Source organism: Trypanosoma cruzi, genomic scaffold (genome assembly GCF_000209065.1).
Source record: "Trypanosoma cruzi strain CL Brener 1047053517155 genomic scaffold, whole genome shotgun sequence".
NCBI lineage: Eukaryota > Euglenozoa > Kinetoplastea > Trypanosomatida > Trypanosomatidae > Trypanosoma > Trypanosoma cruzi.
In genome coordinates, this window is record NW_001849539.1 from 41,824 (window position 1) to 62,087 (window position 20,264).

Below are 20,264 nucleotides of genomic sequence, written 5' to 3' on the forward strand. Positions count from 1 at the left end.
GCCCTCACACACACAAACACCATCGCAGTGCCGTCAGTCCGCGGGTGAGAGGATTCGGCCCTCCACACAAAAAACGCACACACCGCCAGCAGCCACCCACCATGGAAGAGAAGAGACCCAACGCCACCATCGCCTCCAGTTCAATCCCACGGCCAACGGGATACGGCCGCAGCCCCGCAGCCAACACACAACGCACACGGAGCGAGCAATCACCACAGAGCCACACACGCCGAAGCGGATCCTCACCCAGCCATGACGCGCCGCCTCACTCCATGCGGTCACAACGCAGCGCCCCCACACCATCAGGAAGAGACACTCGCCCTGCGCGCTGCCTCTCTCCTCCCTTCGCTTCATGCCCACGGGAAAAAGCTGCACCCAGACGTAGTTGCCACACTCACCGCAAAGGAACCATCCGAATCCACTGTGATTTGCACTCTGTGTGCGTGTGCATGTGCGTGTCTGCAGAAACACGATGTAAAGAAGTAAAAAAAGAAACGGAGCACGTAAAGAAACGCAAAAACAAAATGTACAGCAGAGCCGCATGGTAGAAGTAACAAGACTGCTCAAACTCATGACTGCACCGCAGCCCAAGCAGTGGCGAGTCATACAAGATTTATTTAAAACAATTACAAAAAAAAATTCCCCTTTCACCATTATCTTTCCAGCCCCGAACAAAGTAATTAAATAAAAAGAAAAAAAGACACGAAAGAAGTCGTCCTCCATTGCTCTTACTCCTAAAAAAAAAAAAAATCACCCGGTTACTGTGTGGCCCACCAAAATGTTTATATATTTTGCCCGCAAATTAAAAATTAAATAATTACTTGTCTTTCAACCGTCTGACCCTCCATGTGTGTCCGCACATCGTTTATATTTCATGGGGTCATCTGCGTGTTGGTGCTCCCCTCAGCCCTTCCATCGGCGCGTGAGTGCAGCCCGCAGAGCACAGTCACTCGTGTGTGTGGGGACTGAGAGAAGCACGCAGACATGACGGGAGTCGCGTCTCTCCATCGGGGGAGTGAGCGCAGCAAAAGAAAAAAAATCATCAGAGGGGACTGAGAGAAATGCTCACGAGGCCGACCCCGAAGAGGCTGCCAGAGCGTGAAATGTACACGCAAAACAAAAAAAAAATCCTTAAAGAAGCGGCAGGGTGTGGCTGTGTGTGTGGCGCTGCAGGTATCTGCCCGCCCTGGCCGCAATAAAAACAACAAAACAAGAGGGAAAGAAATGTGTGCTCCGCCCCACAGGCCCTCGTCGCACGCCCACACGTCACGGCTCCCTCAGCGCGCCGTTCGTCGCGGCCCCTCCTCATGCGTGCAGCAGGCGAGGCGCACAGGGCCGTCGTCGTGAGCGTGTCGGTGGGTGTGCGAGTGGAGCAGTTGGGCGGGAAACACACGGCACCCCTCACAGGAAGAGTGCAGCAAGAAACAATTAAAAGAGTAGAAAAGAAAAAAAACGTCCATAGTGATTGCCCCGAAAGCAAAAAAGAGAAGAGATGGGGGATGAGAAACAAAAAAGAAAAAACAGAAATAAAAAATTTTATTTAAAAAGCAAACAAAAATAATTAAAAACAAACATAAAAAAACATAAGAAATTATGCTCCGAACAGAAAAAAAAAAAAAATTTAAAAGCCGAAGAAAAAAAAACGCCCATGGTGGTTGCCATGAATCAAAAAGCAAAAGAAGGAAAGTACTAAATGAGAAAAAGAATTGTTCATTGCGGAGAGTAATTCATTACCGGATGGTGTCGGTGCGGAGGAGGGCACAAGTGCTCCACACTGAGGCCGCACACTCCTCACGCAGCCGCAAACCCCCACAGCCCCAGCAGAAGCAGCAGCGGCAGCACTCCGCTCTCACGCATAGTGCCAGCAACGCTGTTATCCCACTGCGACGAATTTAAAAGGCTGCTGCTGAGTGTCGCCGCCTCTGCTTCCTTGACCTGTGGATGGAACCCTTCTTGTCCATTGCCTTCAGCGTTGTGCGTTGCTGCATTTGCTGCGTCGGGGGTGCCCACAGAGAATTGGGTTGGTTGATCTGCCTGCATCATAGCTCCACCTTCCGTCCCCGCCGTTTGTGCATCATCAGATGAAGAAGCACCAACATCAGTACTGGCGGCGCTTGAAGATGTAACAGATGCCACAGCTTCATGTCCATCGGAAGATGTGGCAGATGCCGGCTGGTTTGCAGTTCCCTCCCTTGCTGAGGATGTTGCGGCACTGGGCTCCGCTGGTTTGGGCCCTTCTGATTCCGACTCCGCTGGTTTGGGCCCTTCTGATTCCGACTCCGCTGGCGTGGGTGCAGCGCCACCACTCCGAACACTGTTCGCGTTCAAAGTTGTTTGGTCCGTCGGCTGTGGTCCGGCAGCAGCAGGCGGTGGCACAGTTGGCTGTGTATTTATGTTCACCGTATCGTTGGCAGATTCAACGGACGGAGAAGTAGCTGCCGCCGCCGGCACCGGCTTCCTTTCCGGAGGCGGAATGGTGACTTTATTCGCGTTGAGGGCGCCAATCTCAGTTTCATTCAACGGGCGGTTGTACAGAAAGACGTTCGCCACCGTCGCATGGATTTTTCTGCTGTGCAACAGCTCATCGTACGCGCCAAAGTAAAAGTGTGAGATCTCTTCCATTAATTCATCAGAAGGACGAGGCAGACTCATATTCCAAAGGAGAGTCCCGTCAACGTACACGGAGCCCACACCGTCACGCATTTTGAGCACCACGTGATACGTTTTGTCCAGCTCCCATGCGGTAAAATGCTTCGGAAACAACTCATGCTCCACGCTCCACTCCATATTATTATCGTACGACAGTCCCAGGAGTGTTGTCTTCCCCATTTTCTTCAGGCCCATCAGGGGAGTGATGCCCTTCGGCACCTCGTGAATCGACACCGTTGCCGCAAGAGTAAACCCATAGTTTGCAAAGTGAAACGGCATTTTCGGCCACTGCTTGCACACAGGCCACTCGGCCCCCGCGCTACGCCCTTCGAACGTCAACCCACTGGGAACCTTTTTCGTCGCACCCCTCACAACGGCATTCACCCCAAGGTACTCGTCCTCCCATTTGTCCCCATGGAGCGTATCGGCCAAATGGCCCACAAGCCCAGTCGTGGGGATAGGAACAGGACAGTCCCATCTTGACAGCGTGGCGCCTGAGGCAATTGAGCTGCATTGTCTCAGGGCATTGTCCTTCACGGCCCAGGTAGACAGCGCATGCCTTATCCTCTGCAGCTCATGCGTCAGATCCAAGGGGTAGGGGACGGAGTTGCTTCCAACACCGGCCTCGTACAAACAATACAGCCTATCATTCGCGTACAACAGAGAGCTGGAGGTCGCGCCATACCCAGTGGGTAACAGGCCAACGTGGTAAATGCGGTTCGTGTCCGTTAGCCACAGGTGAATCCCGCCCATTTGGTTGTCCCTGGAATATTCCAGCTGGGTAAGGAGGATCACCTTCTTTCCGCCAATCGTTGCAGTGATGAATCCACCCTGAATGTGGAGCCCAGAACCTGCCAATGAGTTGCTCCATACACGCGAGAGCGTCCCCAGAGCCTCCGTCCACGTGTTCCCCTTGTCAGTCGACTCGTACACTCTTCTGCGGCCGTACTTACATGAGGTGATCATGATGATTTTCCCAGCCTCCCATTCAAGGATACTGGGGTTGGTGCAACCCGCATGTGTCGCGCTTTTCGCAAGGGTCCAGTGCTGTTGACCGGGATTCAAGTACATGACTGTGGACGCAGTGTCCCCTCCAAATGTCAGAAACTGCACGGGAAACACGAGCGTGCCATCCGTCATTTTCGTGATGGGAGTGCTGGCATCGTTGAGGAAGCCAATAATGTCACCGTATTTATGGGGATAATGAGGGCGAATGCTCATAGAGACGGAATTCATCGACAAGCCTCCGCTTTGTCCAGGCCCCGTCTCCAGAAAATGGATAAGAGACTCCACACCACTTCTCCGCTCATCGGGAAACCGAATTATGGCCCCGTTCCGTAAGTCGTAGCCCTCCACAAATGCAAAAAGCGGTCCGAAGGGTCCAAAAGACGAGGGAAACGACATCCGGTAAGGGTGTGGAGCAAAAGCGTCACGACCTTCTGGCCCCGCGTACGACTGCCACGTCCTCCCATCATCAACGCTGATCCATGCCATCAACTGCATGGACGCACTCCCGCTCCCCACAGTTCTATTGAACTGAGCTCCAGCAATGGCCAGCAGCATCCCGTTCACATTCACAAGATGGGGATTGCGGAAAATATGGCCAGGGACCGGTGGGTTTGCGGCTCGATACTCCCTTGGCAACTGCTCCAAACCGTGTCTCTCATAGTAATCGTCCACTCCCGTTCCATAGTTTTGGGCCTGCACAGTCCCCGCGGCGGCGCACATCATAACGACGAGGAGGAGCAGCACCGCCGAAGTAGACACACGCCGGGACATGTTGGACCCCTGCGGCTCGCTCTCTCCTCCTTCCCTCCTCCTTCCGCTGGATCCGGTCACACGGCGACGGTTGTGTGTGCGGGGTGCCCTCACTGCAGCAACACGTGAGAGCATACAAATATTTGTGTGTGTGCGGTGTGTGTGCTGTTGATCCTTTCAGGGCCTTCGAATCTCACAGTAGCGTTTGGCGCTTGTTTGCTTTCTTTCCTAGTGTGTCTGTGTGTGTTTGTGGAAGAAATGGGAAGAGACACGGGGAGCAGACAAGACAAGTTGTAAAGAAAAACACTGCGCACCGTCAGCAGCAGCGGGCCACGCCCCCACAACAACTCACTTCCACAGAAAGGCGAGGAAGCGTGCGCGTGCGGGTGCGTGCCAAGAACACAGCGACAATCATCGCCAGAGGAGGCCATCGTGGCACCGTCCGTCACGCGTCAACGCACCGTGCGACGCACGCACCCAGCAGGAAAAAAAACAGAGGGGAAAGAGGAATAGCCCCGAGTGCACACAACACCTCCACGCACGGCAGGCATCGTGCAGCCGCATCAACCGACCCCAGCGGGATGCGGAAGGCGTCCCGCACACATCCAGCCAATGACACCGTGGCCCCCCACCGCAGGCAGACACGCAGCGGCCTCGCCACGTCAGCACGGAGACCACGGGACGCGCAGTCACAGTCGTCCCGCCGCCAAGAGCCTCCTGCAGAGCACCATACCAATACTTGTGTTTGTGTGTGTTTTCTGGAGGAGCAGAAGAGAAGCGGAGCACAGGGAGACGCATCAGCACGGCAAGAGGCACAGCTGGATGGCAGCGATAAACACAGTGCACCCCGACCTCCCCAATCACGCACGGTGGCGGCAAACACCCATCGAATAAACAAAACAAAAACACGGCGGCAGGGTGTGGCTGTGTGTGTGGCGCTGCGGGTGTCTGCCCGCCCTGGCCGCTAAAACAACAAAACAAGAGGGAAAGAAATGTGTGCTCCGCCCCACAGGCCCTCGTCGCACGCCCACACGTCACGGCTCCCTCAGCGCGCCGTTCGTCGCGGCCCCTCCTCATGCGTGCAGCAGGCGAGGCGCACAGGGCCGTCGTCATGAGCGTGTCAGTGGGTGTGCGAGTGGAGCAGTTGGGCGGGAAACACACGGCACCCCTCACAAGAAGAGTGCAGCAAGAAACAATTAAAAAGGGAATGAGAGATAAAAATAAAAAACGTAAAAGAATTTACTAAAAAAGCAAAACTAAAATTAAAACATTAAAACAACAACAACTTAATAAACGCAGAAGAAAGCAAAAGGGGAGAAAAGTAAATAAAAGTTATTTATGAGGTGAAATTTGTTCCTGGCGGTGTGTGTGTCGGTGCAGGGAGGGCGCAAGTGTCCCACGCGGCAGCCAGTCACTCCTCACGCAGCCGCAAACCCCCACAGTCCCAACAGGAGAAGCAGCAACGATGGCAGCAGTCCGCTCTCACGCACAGTGCCGGAGTCGCTGTTATTCCCCTGCGACACATTTCCGAGACTGCTGCTGAGTGCCGTAGCATTTACTTCACTGATCTGCGTATTAACCTCCTCCTCCTGCCCATTCGTTCCTTCTTCTCTTGTCTCCATCGTTGGCTCGCCATCAGCAGTAGAACCGCCATCTACAGTTTGAGTTCCATCGGGAGATGTTCCTGAAGTCACCTGCTTTACGGAGTTCTTTCCTGCTGAAGAAGTACTGACAGTGGACATCGCTGATTTGGATGCACCGCCACTGCCCGCATCTTTACTGCTCCCCATCGACTGTCCCTGTTCCAACGGATGTGTTCCGGCAGGAGTAGACGGAGTTTCGGTTTTCTGAGCATTCGGGGTCACCGGATGACTGGGAGGTATAATGGAATCAGAAGAAACTGTTGAAGGCTCCGACGGATTCTCTTTCAAAAGTTGAATTGGGTCTTTATTCGGGTTAAGGACGCCAATCTCTGCTTCATCGAACGGGCGGTTGTACAGCAGGACGTTCGACACCGTCACATGCACCTCTTCTTGGCTCCCTGCGCCGCTTCCATCCCCTCCAATGTAGAAGTGGGAGATCTCGTTCGAATCTGTAACTTTCAATTCACATGGCGCATCTCCCACACGCTGACCATCGACGTACGCGGAGCCCTGGCTGCCGTTCCGTAGCAAAATTACCACGTGGTGTGTTGGCCCCAAAGTGCTGCTGAGCTTCCCAGAATTCGGTACGCCATCGCACAGCACCTGCCACTTACCACCGCTGTCGTACGACAACTCCATAAGTTTCTCTTGGCCTTCCAGACGCACACCCATCACCGGAATAGTGGTACCTCCCTCCGTCGCTTCCTTGTCGATGGACACCGTCGCCACAAGAGTGAAGTTGTAGTTCGCAAAGTGGTACAGCTGATTCCGCCCCTGACTGCCAACGGGCCACTCCGCCCCTGCGCCACGCCCTGTGAACCTCACGCCATCGGTAGTCCCTGCTGCCCCAACACCGCTCTTCACGGTGGCGTTCACCCCGAGGTACTCGTCCCTCCATGTACTCTCAGAGAAGTTGCCGGACAAAAAGCCAACCAGCCCAGCCGTGACCACAGAAGTGCAGACAGTGCCAGTCGAGGTACTCTCCGCAGCACTTGAAGTGGGGCACAGCTTGGAGACACTTTCGTCCACTTTCTTCCAAGTCGCCAGCACCTCCTTCACCCGCTCCAGCTGCGCAGTCAGAAGCACAGACCAAAGACTGCGTGACGATGTATCTTCACCGCTCCTATCCTTCTCGTACAGTGCAATCAACTCCTTATTCTCACCTCCACCACTTTTGTACAACAGGGAGCTGGCGGTAACGTCGTCTTCCCCTTCCCTGGATACCGGCCCAATATCAACAATGTGCGTATTGTCCGTCAGCCAAAGATGGAGTTCGCCCTTTTCCTTTTCCTCCTTTTCCCTCTCCGTAGAAGGCACCGGCAGGGTGACGAGCATCAACCTTCTCTTATGATCATCTCCAATAGTCGCTGTGATGAACCCGCTCCCAACGCCCTTCTCAGGTCCCTCGCGTTTGTTGCCCCACACGCGCGAGAGTGTCCCGAGTGCCTCCGTCCACGACTCCCCCTTGTCACCGGACTCGTACACCCTGCGGCGGCCATCATCACACGCTGTCATCATGATGAGTTTTCCCTCCTCCCACTCCACGACGGAGGGATCGCTGCAGCCATCGGCAGACATCCCCTTCGACAGCTTCCAATTCGAAGCATCCGAAGAGTACATGAGCAGTGAGACAGTCTTTCCGCCCACAACTTCGCTCTGCCCCAAATTCTTCTTCGTGCCTTCCACGGGAAACACAAGCGTGCCGTCCTCCGTCTGAATGCCAGATCCACCGCCTCCAATCAACTGCATCAAGGAATCGTGTTCGCCAGCAGAAAAGGTGCCGACCAGTCGCTGGTTCTCATTCCATTGGATTTTTCGGTTGCCTCCCTCAACACTGACTTTCCCTTTCACCAGCAAAAGTCCCCAACGAGCTGCAGGAGAGGCCTGATCATCAGCGGCAGCTGTCCGGCTGTATTTACCAACAAGCATGTAAATATCATTTTCCTTCACAACTGTTGTTGGTCGACTCACATCTACTTTCTTTTTGATTGCGGTAGTGCCTTCCTCCAGAGCCTGTGTATCCCTTTTGGCATCCTTCAGCACTTCCACCGGTTCGTTAGCCTTTGCTGTCGTCACAAGTTGAGTTGCAATGCCAGTAAAGATGGTTTCACCCTCCTTGCACTGCGCCTCGGCGACGGCAAATACGTCACTCCCCACTTTTAGAAGGCCAGGAAAGCCCAACGAGTCCACAGCTACACCACCATTGGCGTCCTTCCATTCAAACTTTGGATCACCCCCTGAAGCACTGTTCTCCGCGTGTGCGGCTTCACTGCCGCAGCACATCATAACGAGGAGGAGAAGCAGCACCGCGGAAGTAAACACACGCCGGGACATGTTGGACCCCTGCGGCTCACACTCTCCTCCTTCCCTCCTCCTTCCGCTGGATCCGGTCACACGGCGACGGTTGTGTGTGCGGGGTGCCTTCACTGCAGCAACACGTGAGAGCATACAAATATGTGTGTAGGCGGTATGTGTGCTGTTGGTCCTTTCAGAGTCTTCGAATTTCACAATAGCGTTTAGCGCTTGTTTGCTTTCTTTCCTAGTGTTTGTGCATGTAGGAGGAGAGAGAGAAACACGCCAAGAAAAGAGGTGAAACAGTGAGCACAGCCACCCATCCACACTGCGAGCGGCATCATGATCCTCGCCGCAGTCACTCCCAACCACGACAACAACTCACGCACACAGACACATGGAACAAGGAGTAGGAACAGTGCACCGGGAACACGCAGCGACTGCCACCACCACCACCAGCAGCAGCAGGAGCCACGGCGGGTGTGTTATTCGTCACGCGTCAGCACACACTGAACAACGCCCACACACGCTGCCGCCAGTCGTTTTACTGTTGTCTCTCCCCGCAACATCCACCGCACATCGCCCCGCACAGCCGGAGAATCCTCCGTCGCTGTATGAACAGCGGGAGGAACACGTCGGCACGTGCAGCTGCTGGGCAAGAATCCATACGCACTCGTCACAGGCACCCAAAATGCCAAACCACTCACCGGCCGCACGCCGCCAACATCACACCCACAACACATCGAAAAGATCCAAATCACGCGCTCCCGTCCTCCCTCCTCGCGAGATGCCGCACCATGGCAGCACGTCAGCGCGGCTACCCACGCCAGAAGCTACCGCTCGCAACAGCATCTAATGTGCCGTGCGGGCCGCACACAACTCTCCGCATCGTGCGAGGCCGTCCCCCACTCACGCACATCATCGCCAACGCGTCGCATTCCGCAACAACAAATACGGCAAAAAGAGTCCCCACGCCACCCACAGCAGGAACATCGGTGCCGCACACACAACGTCAAAAAAAAAAAAATAGCGCAGAAGCGAGCCGACACGCACACCTCCACACGCACGGCACAAAGCCTCTCCCATCATATGCGTGGTCCAGCCGGGACAGCAACAAAGGATACAAGGGCACACGCAACCCTTGCCATCCCCGCTCCCAGAAACACAAAGCGAGGAATACACCGCAGCTCGGACACGGCACAAGCGAGCAACGCGGGCGGCGGCGATGAGGTCGGTACCCATTCACTCCCCTGTTTTGTGTGGGCAAACGGCTCCGCCCATGAGAGATTACAGATGTGTGCATACTCAAAGACTGACCATGATAAACGGTCACTCTTTATCCACAGCTGGGTCGCCGCGTGTTGGTCGACAGTGAGGCACATCCACCACAACAACACGCCACGGACAGCAGGGCTGTAGCGGCGCAAAGGACAGCGATCCCCGCCACAGCGCAGTCGTGCCGATCAAGCAAAGCGATATACCGCCGCTGTGCACACACCTCGGAAGGCCGCAGCTGCAAGGCACCAGTGATGCGCACAACCGTTAACAGCGGGACGGCATGCAGTTTCCTTCGCCCGTGCCTCACTCCAACAACAAAAGCAGCACAGAAAGCCGCTATGGTCCCTGTAGCAACAAATTCCTTTCGGGAATAGCCGTGACAAAATCCTTTGTGTGGGTGCCGCGGTCGGTCTCAATGCTCTCCGCAACGGGGACAGATGCCCGTGGCAAAGCTTGTTCAGTAGATGCCGGTGAAACCGTCCTGCTCCACACGCCCTCTCCTCGCCGTCCCACGGAACCACTGGAAGTAGGCTGCCGCTGGTGGCAGATATCGTCCACACCTGCGCGTGGTCACGGCAACTAACGCTTCCCTCATCGTACGGTCGAGTGGCCCACGCAACCGTCGCTCCGTCCGTGCATGGAACCAACGGACGTTACCCTTTTCAGTCACTTCCGGATGCACTTACATGCCGAGGCACCTCAATGCAGCATGCGCTGCAGCACTGAAATCTCTCTCCTCCGGGTTCCTCGCATCCGTCGTGTTGGTGGGAAGCGTGTCCAGACACCACGAAGAGGGCTCATCCCCGGGCATCGCAGACAAATATTCTTCCCTCCAAATAACAGCCTCAATATCCCTCACATCCAGTGCGGGATCAGTGATGGGGCAACGGCCCATCGAGTGTTTTGCTGACATTTCATGGATGCTCCCCAAATACCAACCGCGGGAATACCGGTCCGACGCGCAGCGTTTGACAGGGACACCCACTTCGCAGACCATGTAGCAATATTCACTCGTGCTCGGTGCGGAGCGCTTCCTCTGCAGCAGCTCACAGAATGCATTCCTGCACCAACGCATCGGCTCCGCCATCTCCCACTTCACCCTCAAGCAGCCAAGGTCAGCCAATGCGGCCAGCAACACCTCTGTGCGGCAGCCGGCACTCCCAATCGGTGCCATCCGCTCATCCCTCGCGTGGCGCCGCCACCAGCGCGACTCCAGCGTCCTCCCGTCCCCATCGTCATCCTGCAGCTCCATGCCATCGATGTCGTCGCAGTCGTAGTGCTCCCTCGCAGCCATCGCGGCAGTCTTCGAGTCCACCACCTCCGACAGCGCCCTGCCACGCACACCAATAGCATTCCTCACCATGCTGCGGCTGGCCATGTGCGGGTAGGTGAAGCCGAAAGCATGGGCCATCAGTTGCGCGGCGATGCGGGTGGCGAGGCCTCCGCAAAATAAAACCGTCGGGCAAAGTACATGGCGCCAGCGACTGGACGGCCATCCTCCAGCGTGGCGCACGGCAGTGCCCACACACCACCAGGTGCCGCAGCCACGTACAACACTGTGTCAGAATCGGCAACACCAGTGGAACAATGCCCAGCAGGCACCGTGAACCGACTACAAACGCTGCCCGTGGCAAATGGGGGCACAATCAACGAACCCTCCAGTGGCTGCACGAGCAGACGATCCGCATGCAGTTGGACAGAAAGAGAAACAACTTTTTCGGCAAGGATGTTGCCGTGCACAGAGGAAGGAACATCACCCTAACAGCCCCGATTTTCACCCAATGAATGCATTGCGTGAGACCGCTGTGAGAGGCAATACTTCCTGGTATCATTCAATTCCCTTGTGGACACATTGGTGCAGATGGGCGCCCATAGGTTCCTCCAAAAGAAGTTGTACGCCCGCAAAGCATCCTGCTCTCTAAGATGCATATTTCCCACCGTAACCGGGATCGACCTCGCTGTTGGAGCAGACCACATCGTCAAAGAATCAGTAATACTTCAGGGTAAAAGAGAAACACAAACAGGCATATAGCATCACAAACACCATCACAAGCAAAAGCAGCGCTGGAGGCCGCGGCGTGCCGTGAAATAACTGACGGAAGGCGTATTTCAAAGGAAAAAATTATTGGCTTCACAAGAGCACGAGAAGATAACAATTTTAAAACAATTAAACAATATGGGAATACAGAAAAGAAGATTAAAGTGTTTGTAGTCAAAGCAAACCAACAATCGAAAGAAGTGGAATGGCTGCACTCAACCACAAAACAACGAAAAACAAAACAAAAAGCCGAAGCGTGGGACGACCAGCGCACACACTCTCATTGCTCCCGTAAGGCAAAACACACACACACAGGGAGAGAGAGAGAGAGAGGTCGCCCACTCAATGCAATAAAAACAAAACAGAAACAGTTACGGTGCTCCGCCCATGCAGCCAGGCAGGACGGCAGCGGTGCGTGTCGTGCAAAAGAGAGCACCAACGGGCCTGCATGGGTGTGCATGCATATATACAATGGGCACATTATGTGTCTGCTTCGTGGGATGAGGTGAGGGCGAGAGTCCATGCAAGGGGACACACACAGAGAGTGAGTGAAAGACGAGTGTGTGTGCGGGCGGTGCACGGCTCTCTCCCCCTCACTCTCACGCGGCCACCACCGCAGCAGCAGCCGCACACACAACAACAACAAGAAGCAAAAGAGGGGAGGTGGAGTGGGAGACCGCGGTGCTGCCGTCACTGTCGCCAGGTGTCACCGTACCATTTGTTTGAGCGGCGATTGCTTTTGCTGCTTGTGGTGCTGCATCGCTGGCTGCAGATGGACCGTGGGTATCACCAGCTTCGGTTCCGTCGTTCTGCGGTCCTTCGGGGTTAGGCCGTTGAGGGTCGTCATCATCCGCATCCGCCTCACTCTGGGCACCACTACTGCCACTTGTGGAGATGGGTGATGCTGTTGATTGCGCTGTATGGCTCGTAGGTGCATCCTTCAAATCTGGTGGATCTGTTTCTTCTCTGTGTTGCTTTGGCGCACCATTCCCTGAGGGGTTTTCCGGTGCTTCGGACGCCGTTTTGGAGTGTGACGGTGGCGTCGTGCTTGTTGTTTCTGTTATATTTTGTAAGTCTTTTGATGCTGTTGGGTTTGTTTCTCCTGCTGGAACAGTCATTGCTGGTGATGGCTCTGCTGGTGGTACTACGTCATTGACTTGTGGTACTGGGGGTGCTGAGGAGTCGCTGCTGTAAGGGGATAACCCGGCATTGTGGCCAGTATTCCCTCTTCCCCCGTTCGCGATTTCACCGTCAGCAACATTAGTATTAAGTTCTGCGTTTGGTGTAGCGGACAACTGTACCTGCGCATCAGAACCAAGTGTTTCTGTTCCATTCACTTTATGTGGCGATCCATTTTGAGGCGCTGATTGTAAGTGATCCTGTTTTCCTTTGGAGCCCTCTTTTCCCTGCTGTAAAGGTTGCCCAGAGGAATTTGGATCTTCATTCTCATCAACCTGGAGGTTTGAAGATTTTTCATTGGAAGCAGAATCCGAAGGTTCACTTTCACTTTCATGAGAACTATCACCATTTGAACCTCCACTGCCTCCATGACTCCCATCTGCGAGAGAAGATTTATCACCACCTCCACGTTCGCCGGAAGTTCCGGATCCACCAGCAGCAACATCGGACGCCGATGCCAGAACCCCGCCGGCACCGCACCACAGCACGCAGAGGGCACACACCAGCAGCAGCACACGGCCAGTCATCATCATCGCCATCACTCCTGTCACTTGCCTGCAGCCTTCAGCACAAACTAACACCCCGTCAACGCAAAGCGGAAGCAAAAGGAAAAGACACGGCACAGTAAAAAAACACCAGCCGCAGCAGCACGCGTTTCACGAAAAATATTAGGCCAATGAAGGTGCAAAAAACGCACAACGCCACGCAACAATTTAACAAGAAAAACACACAAAACAAGGAAAATAAAACAAAAGTAAACAAACAGCAAAAAAAGTAAAACAGCAAAAAAAAACAAAAACGCACCCAAATGTCTCCAGCGCGCATGCACCTATCCTTAACAGTGCGTCCACGCAAACAGTCATGTGGGTGTCGTGCATATGAGTGTGTCTGGGACGCGTTCAACGTGGCGGATGTGGGAAGCAACGCGGAGCACACAGCAGGGCGGCGGAAGCAAGCAAAGCAAACAACAATCACCATAATTACTCTTACTTTATACATCGGACCACAGTATACGTACACATGTCCCCGCGGTTGAGTGCTGGCACGCACAACCCGCACACACCTCTTCAGCCCAGAGCGGTGTACGCCAGCGCGGACACGGCGAGCAGCAGCGGGGCACACACCCACGCAGAGCTGCTGAGGCTGCCGTCGATTTCGCGAAGACCTGACGGTGCGCGGGTGGTCGTCGTAGTAGGCGTCTCCGTATTCATGGCCGTGCTACTGGGTGCCTCTGGCGCAGTGGTCGTCGTCGTCGTCGTCGTGGTCGTGGTTGTCGTCGTGGTCTTGGTATTTGGCGCCTGTACCTTAACCTCCTCATTATTTTTTGAGACTTCCGTATCAGCATCCTCTTTTTTTACCTCCGGATCTTTGGGATTACCCGTTGAACCTGGCGAATTATTGTTCCCATCGCCTGACACTGAATGTCCGGGCGTACCTGCTCCCCCTCCCACAACGGCCGAAACTGATGGAGGTAACGCAACGGCAGCTCCCGGAACCGGTTTTTTATGAGCATTCGAATGTGAAGAATCGGCCGTAAGACTTGGATCCTGAGCTAATTTGGAAGGTCGACCGGTGCCACCTTGTTCGTCGACAACATTAGCTGTCACACACACGGACGGGCAGCAGCACAGGGCGAGCATCAACAGGGCGCACTACAGACGGCACGTCATCATCGTGAGTGTGGTCGTTCAGTGGTGTGGAGCTGATCTGCACAGTGAGGGACATGGAGAGCAACAGGGGAGACGAGAGGTGCGGCAGACACACACACAGAGGGCACACCACATGAGGGGAGAGAGGGCAGCAGCCAGGCACGCAACGTACGCCGCACACAACGCACGACTCCCAAAAACAAAACAAAGCAGAAAAAAAGCTCTCAGCAGAAGCTTTCATTTCATGTGCTCCAAAGCATACAGGAAATGGGTGCGTGCACACATATTGCCTGCACAAACAAAAAAGGTCGCATTCCTCCACCAGCACACACAAAAATCCCTCACATTCCATGCGGCATCCGGCCTGTCCCTCCAATCCCCGTTTTGTGCGGTCCGTGGGACGCACGGCAGTGAGGCCGGCACCGCGTGTGGGTGGCAGAAGCAAACAAAAGGAAGAAACACGTCACGCATGACGGTGTGTCTGTTAGGCAGACATTGGGGGAAAAAGGATTTTGAAAAAAGATCAGAAAACAGACACAAAAGCACACGGAGGCGCTGATGAACCCAACAAGCACCTGCGCCAAAAAAATAAAAGGAAAAAAACAGAAAAATAAAGTCCTCGGCAAAATGCAGTAAGTGCTGCTGGAAAGCTGAACAGTTTTTTCCCCACGGGGAGTCGCAACTCCACCCCCCATGCCTTCTTCAGCACAGAGCCGTCATGCCCCACAGTTGCGGCACCAAAGCAGGCAGTAGTAGCACCGGGGACACAGACAAGTGGACGGTGCTGTCGCCAGAACTCGGGTCACCCTCGTGCTTCCTCTGCTGTTTAGCAACACCCGATTGTGGAATAGGGACTGTGCTTGCATTGAGTTGCTCCAACCCTTCACCATACACTGTGTGGTTATACAGAATAGCGTTGGTCACCGTCATATGGCTGCTCTCCGTGCCTCTCGCACTGCCCCAGCCAATAAAGAGGTATGAGATCCTGTGTTTCTCCAGCAGGGTTTCAAAGCTTTCCTCTTCCTCCTTCTGCATGCACAATCCCCTCCCATCCACAAACACGTAACATCCATCCGTATTCATTTCAAACGTCACTTGATACGTCGTGTTTGGTTTCCAGTCAAAAAGAGCAGGCTTGTCAGGATTAGCGTCACTAGGAGTCATGGAGCTCCTCTTCTTTTCGTGGGTGTACGAAATGCCAATGAGAACCGTGCTGTTGGGGTCGCTCATCCCCACACCCACCAAAGGGACGTTGCCACTCTCCGGCACCTCGTGAATCGACACCGCCGCCGCAAGAGTGAACTCCCTGTTTGCAAAGTGGTGCGGCACAGTCGGCCCATTCATGTCGACCGGCCACTGCGCTCCTGCTCCGGCGCCTTTGAGCATCACTCCATTAACAGCCGCTGCCGTATTCTTTATTATTGCGCCCACGCCGAGGTACTCGTCCCGCCACTCGGTCTCAGTTGAGCTGCCGGACAAAAAGGCAGCCAGCCCTTTCGTGGGAACAGGACCAGTGCACATGCCATTTGCTGCCGCCCAGCCAACCTTGGCAGTACGACTGCATCATTGCAGAGCGCTGTTCAAATCTGTCCATTTCTTCGCCACCACCTTTACCCGCTCCAGCCCCGCCGCCACGCGCACTGCAACATGACCGTTTGATCCGTCCTCGCTCCTCTTTTTGTTCTCGTACAGTGAAAGCAACTCGTCATTATTCCCTTTCACCAACAGGGAGCTGGCGGCAGCGTCGTCACCCTCACGGGATATCGGACCAACATCGTGCACACGCACACTGCTCGTCACCCAAAGATGGAGCCGACCCTTTTCATTGTCCTTAGAATACGCGGGCAGGGCGGCGAGCATCACCTTCTCGCCCGCAATGACTGCGGTGGTGGATCCACTCTGCACTCCGTACCCTTTTCTATCATGTGAGTTGCCCCACACGCGATTAATCGGCACAAGATTTGGATACCAACTCGTCCCATGCCCATCGGACATGCACAGTTGGTGCTGGCCATCCTCACAAGAAGACATCAGAATAAGTTTTTTGCCAGCCACCCACTCCACAACGGTTAGATCCCTGCAGCCCCTGCCAGCCGTGCCATACGAAAGCCCCCATTTGTTATCCGACGAAGTGAACTGCATGGCGAGCAAAACACTCTTTCCATCCCCGTCTGTGGCCTGCAGGGGAAACACAATCGTGCCGCCATGAAACGCAACACCCGAACCTCCTCCACCATTCAAATTCTTCAGGGAGTTAGTGCGACCTCCGGCATCGGGTTTAACCGCATGGGTCCCACTGCACCGGATCTTCTTGCTCTCACCCTCTCCAGTGACGGTCCCCCTCACAAACAAAAGGCCCCAGTTGCTTGCGTCAGCCGGTTGTGTGTCCGAATTTGTTTTGCCGTAGTCCCCAAGAGGCAAGTAGATGTTGCCACCACTCACAACTGTTGTGGGCCGCATTATCTCTGTCGCCTCCTTACCATCCGTAGCAGCAACACCCCCAGAAATTGCGCAAAAGGGACACTATTGTCCGCCATCGAGATCTCCATTGGACCACCACTTAAATTCAGCCGCCTCGCCATAATCCCATCACAGCCGCTGACTCCGCCTTCTGCCCTGCACTGAACCCCAGCAATGGCAAACACACCGCCCTTCACACTCACATAACTGGGAGCACGAAGCAACGTAACTTCCACGTCATTTTTACCTTCGCCCTATTTAGCAGAAGAAATAATTATCATCCCTTCAAATTAATCAATGAGCCGCACCGAATTACTTTCCTCAGCTTCCACAGCTCCACCGGTACCGCAGCACATCATCACGAGGAGGAGGAGGAAAAGCACCGCGAAAGTAAACACACGCCGGAACATGTTGGGCCTCTGCGGCTCGCTCTCTCCTCCTTCCCTCCTCCTTCCGCTGGATCCGGTCACACGGCGACGGTTGTGTGTGCGGGGTGCCCTCACTGCAGCAACACGTGAGAGCATACAAATATGTGTGTGTGGGCGGTGTGTGTGCTGTTGGTCCTTTCAGTGCCTTCGAATCTCACAGTAGCGATTCGCGCTTGTTTTCCCTCTGTGTGTGTTCAACAAGTGGAGGAGACAGCGACAGCGGCAATACATCAGACACGTCAGTGAGGAGCAGAGCAGAGCACCCACGCGGAGAGCAGGAGACAAGACAATCCGGAAGGGACGGCACGGAGGACCATCGCCCACAGAAAAGAGTAGCAACACGGCAATTCGCGACAGGCCGTCGGTGTGTGCGGGCCAGCCCTCACGCGGTGCAACACGCCACACCCAACAGCGAAAGACAGAGAGTGAGAGAGAGTGAGATGGATGGATGCCGTCAGGAGGCAATTACGATCAAAATGGCCCGTGAGCATGCGGCCACTCCGCGCAGGAACACAGGAGGAGAGGATGACGAGGGAAAGGCAAAAAGCAGCAAAAAAAGCACACGGAAGGAACAAACGACAAGCGGGAAAGGCACCGCCACGGCCCTCACCCTGGCCGGCGACTCCACACCAGCCCTCACACACACAAACACCATCGCAGTGCCGTCAGTCCGCGGGTGAGAGGATTCGGCCCTCCACACAACAAACGCACACACCGCCAGCAGCCACCCACCAATGGACGAGGAAGGGAAGAGACCCAACGCCACCACCACCTCAAGTTCAATCCCACGGCCAACGGGATACGGCCGCAGCCCCGCAGCCAACACACAGCGCACACGGAGCGAGCAATCACCACAGAGCCACACACGCCGAAGCGGATCCTCACCCAGCCATGACGCGCCGCCTCACTCCATGCGGTCACACGGAGTGCACCATTTCCTCAATACAACTTATTCGGCAATCCCTTTAAGATGCTTCTGTTAGTGATGGGACTTCGAACACAATAGAAGGAAATGGACAATGCAGTAACGCCGTGACACCGCCAGCCACAATGATTCCCTCATACCGGGGCAATTCTCCAATTGTGCCTCGCATGCACACACACACAATTAACATACTATGTGAAAATCACGCAACGTTTTTCACCAGAAAACAAACAACCCCTTTCCCTCCCTAATTTTCTTCTGTCACTGTTATGTTCGATAGCGTTGGACGTTCCTGGCCTTCGTGTGCGGCGCTGCCGCATGCCGCTGGTGCACCCGCACTGTATGCATGCACACACAAGCATCCAAAAATTTATATCCCACATTACTTTTTACCAGAAATCAAACCGTCCCTTTCCCTCCCAAATTTGTTCTCCTATTCCGTGGCTATTCCTCACTTCGGAGAGCTGCGTCTCCTCCAAAGTCTCCGGATGATATTGACACTTGGTACTGGCGCACCTTTTCCCTCCAGAACCCCGCCATTTCACGGCCTTCACCGTCGCCCACACTATCGAGATTGACGACACCACGTCTCTGCCAGCCATTCATCGCTGTGCTGTCCGCGTGCCGCACATAAATAATCTCCCACGACATGTCTCGGGATAATTCCTCCCAGCCATTAAAATACGCCGCCAGGTGCTCAGTGAACTGCCTCGCAGTGCTGGCGGTGGTGTGGTGCTCACCCGCCGTAGTCATCCGCAGCCCAACCAGCGTCATGGGATTTAACTCCACGAAGGAAAAGGCGTCCACCAGCGGAAAGTTTCCAACCGCCGGTTTACACAGCAGCCGATGCTTTATAGTATTATTTGTGTGGTATTCCATTGCAGCCGATCCACATACAACTCGGCGGGGTGCCATTCAGGGATCGCCTTCAGCACTGCGTACTGTCCTCCACGACGTGCTGGTGGCCTCAGCTCCTTGAGTTCCTCTACTAATGCACTGACAAACTCACCCCAAACATGAATGCGCGCAAGCCAAACCCTTCCACACATTCAGACAAAAGAGTATTCCTCTCCCCCAATACTAGCAACAGAAATAAATCCCCATCACTCATCGCGTCTCCCAAAATAGTGCGGTATTCGACGCCCGAGGCAAACAGATATCGGTGCGCTAAGAAATCCCTCAGCACCGACTTCTCCTCTTGCTCTGACAACACTCACAACCTTTTGAGGCGGATCCCCAGAATACCACAGTCTCACTCCCCGATGTGTAAAGTGCTTTTCACCGTCCCGGGACTTGATCCCATCCAAGGCATCCTCAATGGCAGCAGAGTGTGCAACAAACTTATTGGCATCAAAGACGTAACGTGGAATCGGCCCCACCTTATCCATGCGTTCTTCGACCATCTTCCAGTATTCCGCTTGCCCATCCGTAGTCCCATCGCGATTCATCCAGGCGCACATCGCCTTCACATCCATCTCGTCAGGGCAATTCACGATGATTCGCTCGGCTTTTGCTTGCGTCTCCCACTCATCACAGTTGCCCTCGTTTGGGGGTGACACCACAATCATGCCCCATCCTGTGCTAGACACAAAATAGCTCGCTGGCGGTGTCCCTTTCTCTGTCACATCGTAGGTAATATGCCCTTTCATCACACAATCCCACAAATCATACAAAACGTCCGTGGATGCTCCTCTACCCACGTATCTTGTCACCGTCTTGATGGCCTTGTCACACAATTACTTCGTACTTCCACCAAAACTCTAGACAACAAATTGGAGTTTCTCGACATCGCCGTGCAGCAGCTGGTAGAGGAGGCACGAGCCGGCAGCCATCGACTTCCCGATCCCGGGCGTCCCAATCAACACACGCCGCCCAGGCGTAAAGTAGGGCTCACCGTCAGTGCTGAACCAATTCGGTTATATCGCCCTTGACGATCCGCCACACTCGCTCCACCTCACAGCTCAC

The 20,264-nt window shown here is 54.6% G+C and overlaps 4 protein-coding genes and 4 pseudogenes across 4 annotated transcripts, besides 15 other annotated features; all 8 read right to left on the reverse strand.

The window, feature by feature from the left end:
* Positions 1 to 3,773: a sequence feature (areas not merged during assembly with more than two copies in the genome that could not be assigned to a particular haplotype).
* Tc00.1047053506951.103 (uncharacterized protein) lies at positions 34 to 723 on the reverse strand (the record flags this gene model as incomplete). The annotated part of the gene is made up of 1 exon (XM_804869.1): positions 34 to 723. The coding sequence occupies one exon, from the start codon at positions 721 to 723 to the stop codon at positions 34 to 36; it is 690 nt and encodes a 229-aa protein (XP_809962.1).
* Positions 800 to 820: a sequence feature (AT_rich).
* Positions 1,474 to 1,643: a sequence feature (T-rich).
* Tc00.1047053506951.90 (trans-sialidase, putative) lies at positions 1,792 to 4,542 on the reverse strand (the record flags this gene model as incomplete). Its single annotated transcript, XM_804868.1, has 1 exon — positions 1,792 to 4,542. One exon carries the CDS (start codon positions 4,540 to 4,542, stop codon positions 1,792 to 1,794), a length of 2,751 nt encoding a protein of 916 aa, XP_809961.1.
* Positions 3,774 to 4,387: a sequence feature (haploid, Esmeraldo-like haplotype).
* Positions 4,388 to 7,359: a sequence feature (heterozygous, Esmeraldo-like haplotype).
* Tc00.1047053506951.80 (trans-sialidase, putative) lies at positions 5,826 to 8,498 on the reverse strand (the record flags this gene model as incomplete). Its single annotated transcript, XM_804867.1, has 1 exon — positions 5,826 to 8,498. One exon carries the CDS (start codon positions 8,496 to 8,498, stop codon positions 5,826 to 5,828), a length of 2,673 nt encoding a protein of 890 aa, XP_809960.1.
* Positions 7,360 to 10,826: a sequence feature (areas not merged during assembly with more than two copies in the genome that could not be assigned to a particular haplotype).
* Tc00.1047053506951.70 lies at positions 10,535 to 11,683 on the reverse strand (annotated as a pseudogene).
* Positions 10,827 to 13,049: a sequence feature (haploid, Esmeraldo-like haplotype).
* Tc00.1047053506951.60 (mucin-associated surface protein (MASP), putative) lies at positions 12,258 to 13,376 on the reverse strand (the record flags this gene model as incomplete). Its single annotated transcript, XM_804866.1, has 1 exon — positions 12,258 to 13,376. The coding sequence occupies one exon, from the start codon at positions 13,374 to 13,376 to the stop codon at positions 12,258 to 12,260; it is 1,119 nt and encodes a 372-aa protein (XP_809959.1).
* Positions 13,050 to 13,177: a sequence feature (heterozygous, Esmeraldo-like haplotype).
* Positions 13,178 to 13,996: a sequence feature (areas merged during assembly that could not be assigned to a particular haplotype. This can correspond to areas where the two haplotypes were merged or to regions with more than two copies in the genome that were merged during assembly.).
* Positions 13,553 to 13,635: a sequence feature (T-rich).
* Tc00.1047053506951.50 lies at positions 13,905 to 14,510 on the reverse strand (annotated as a pseudogene).
* Positions 13,997 to 14,099: a sequence feature (areas merged during assembly that could not be assigned to a particular haplotype. This can correspond to areas where the two haplotypes were merged or to regions with more than two copies in the genome that were merged during assembly.).
* Positions 14,080 to 14,121: a microsatellite.
* Positions 14,100 to 14,225: a sequence feature (heterozygous, Esmeraldo-like haplotype).
* Positions 14,226 to 15,179: a sequence feature (haploid, Esmeraldo-like haplotype).
* Positions 15,180 to 20,264: a sequence feature (areas not merged during assembly with more than two copies in the genome that could not be assigned to a particular haplotype).
* On the reverse strand, positions 15,188 to 17,470 carry Tc00.1047053506951.30 (annotated as a pseudogene).
* Tc00.1047053506951.10 lies at positions 18,699 to 20,264 on the reverse strand (annotated as a pseudogene; the record flags this gene model as incomplete).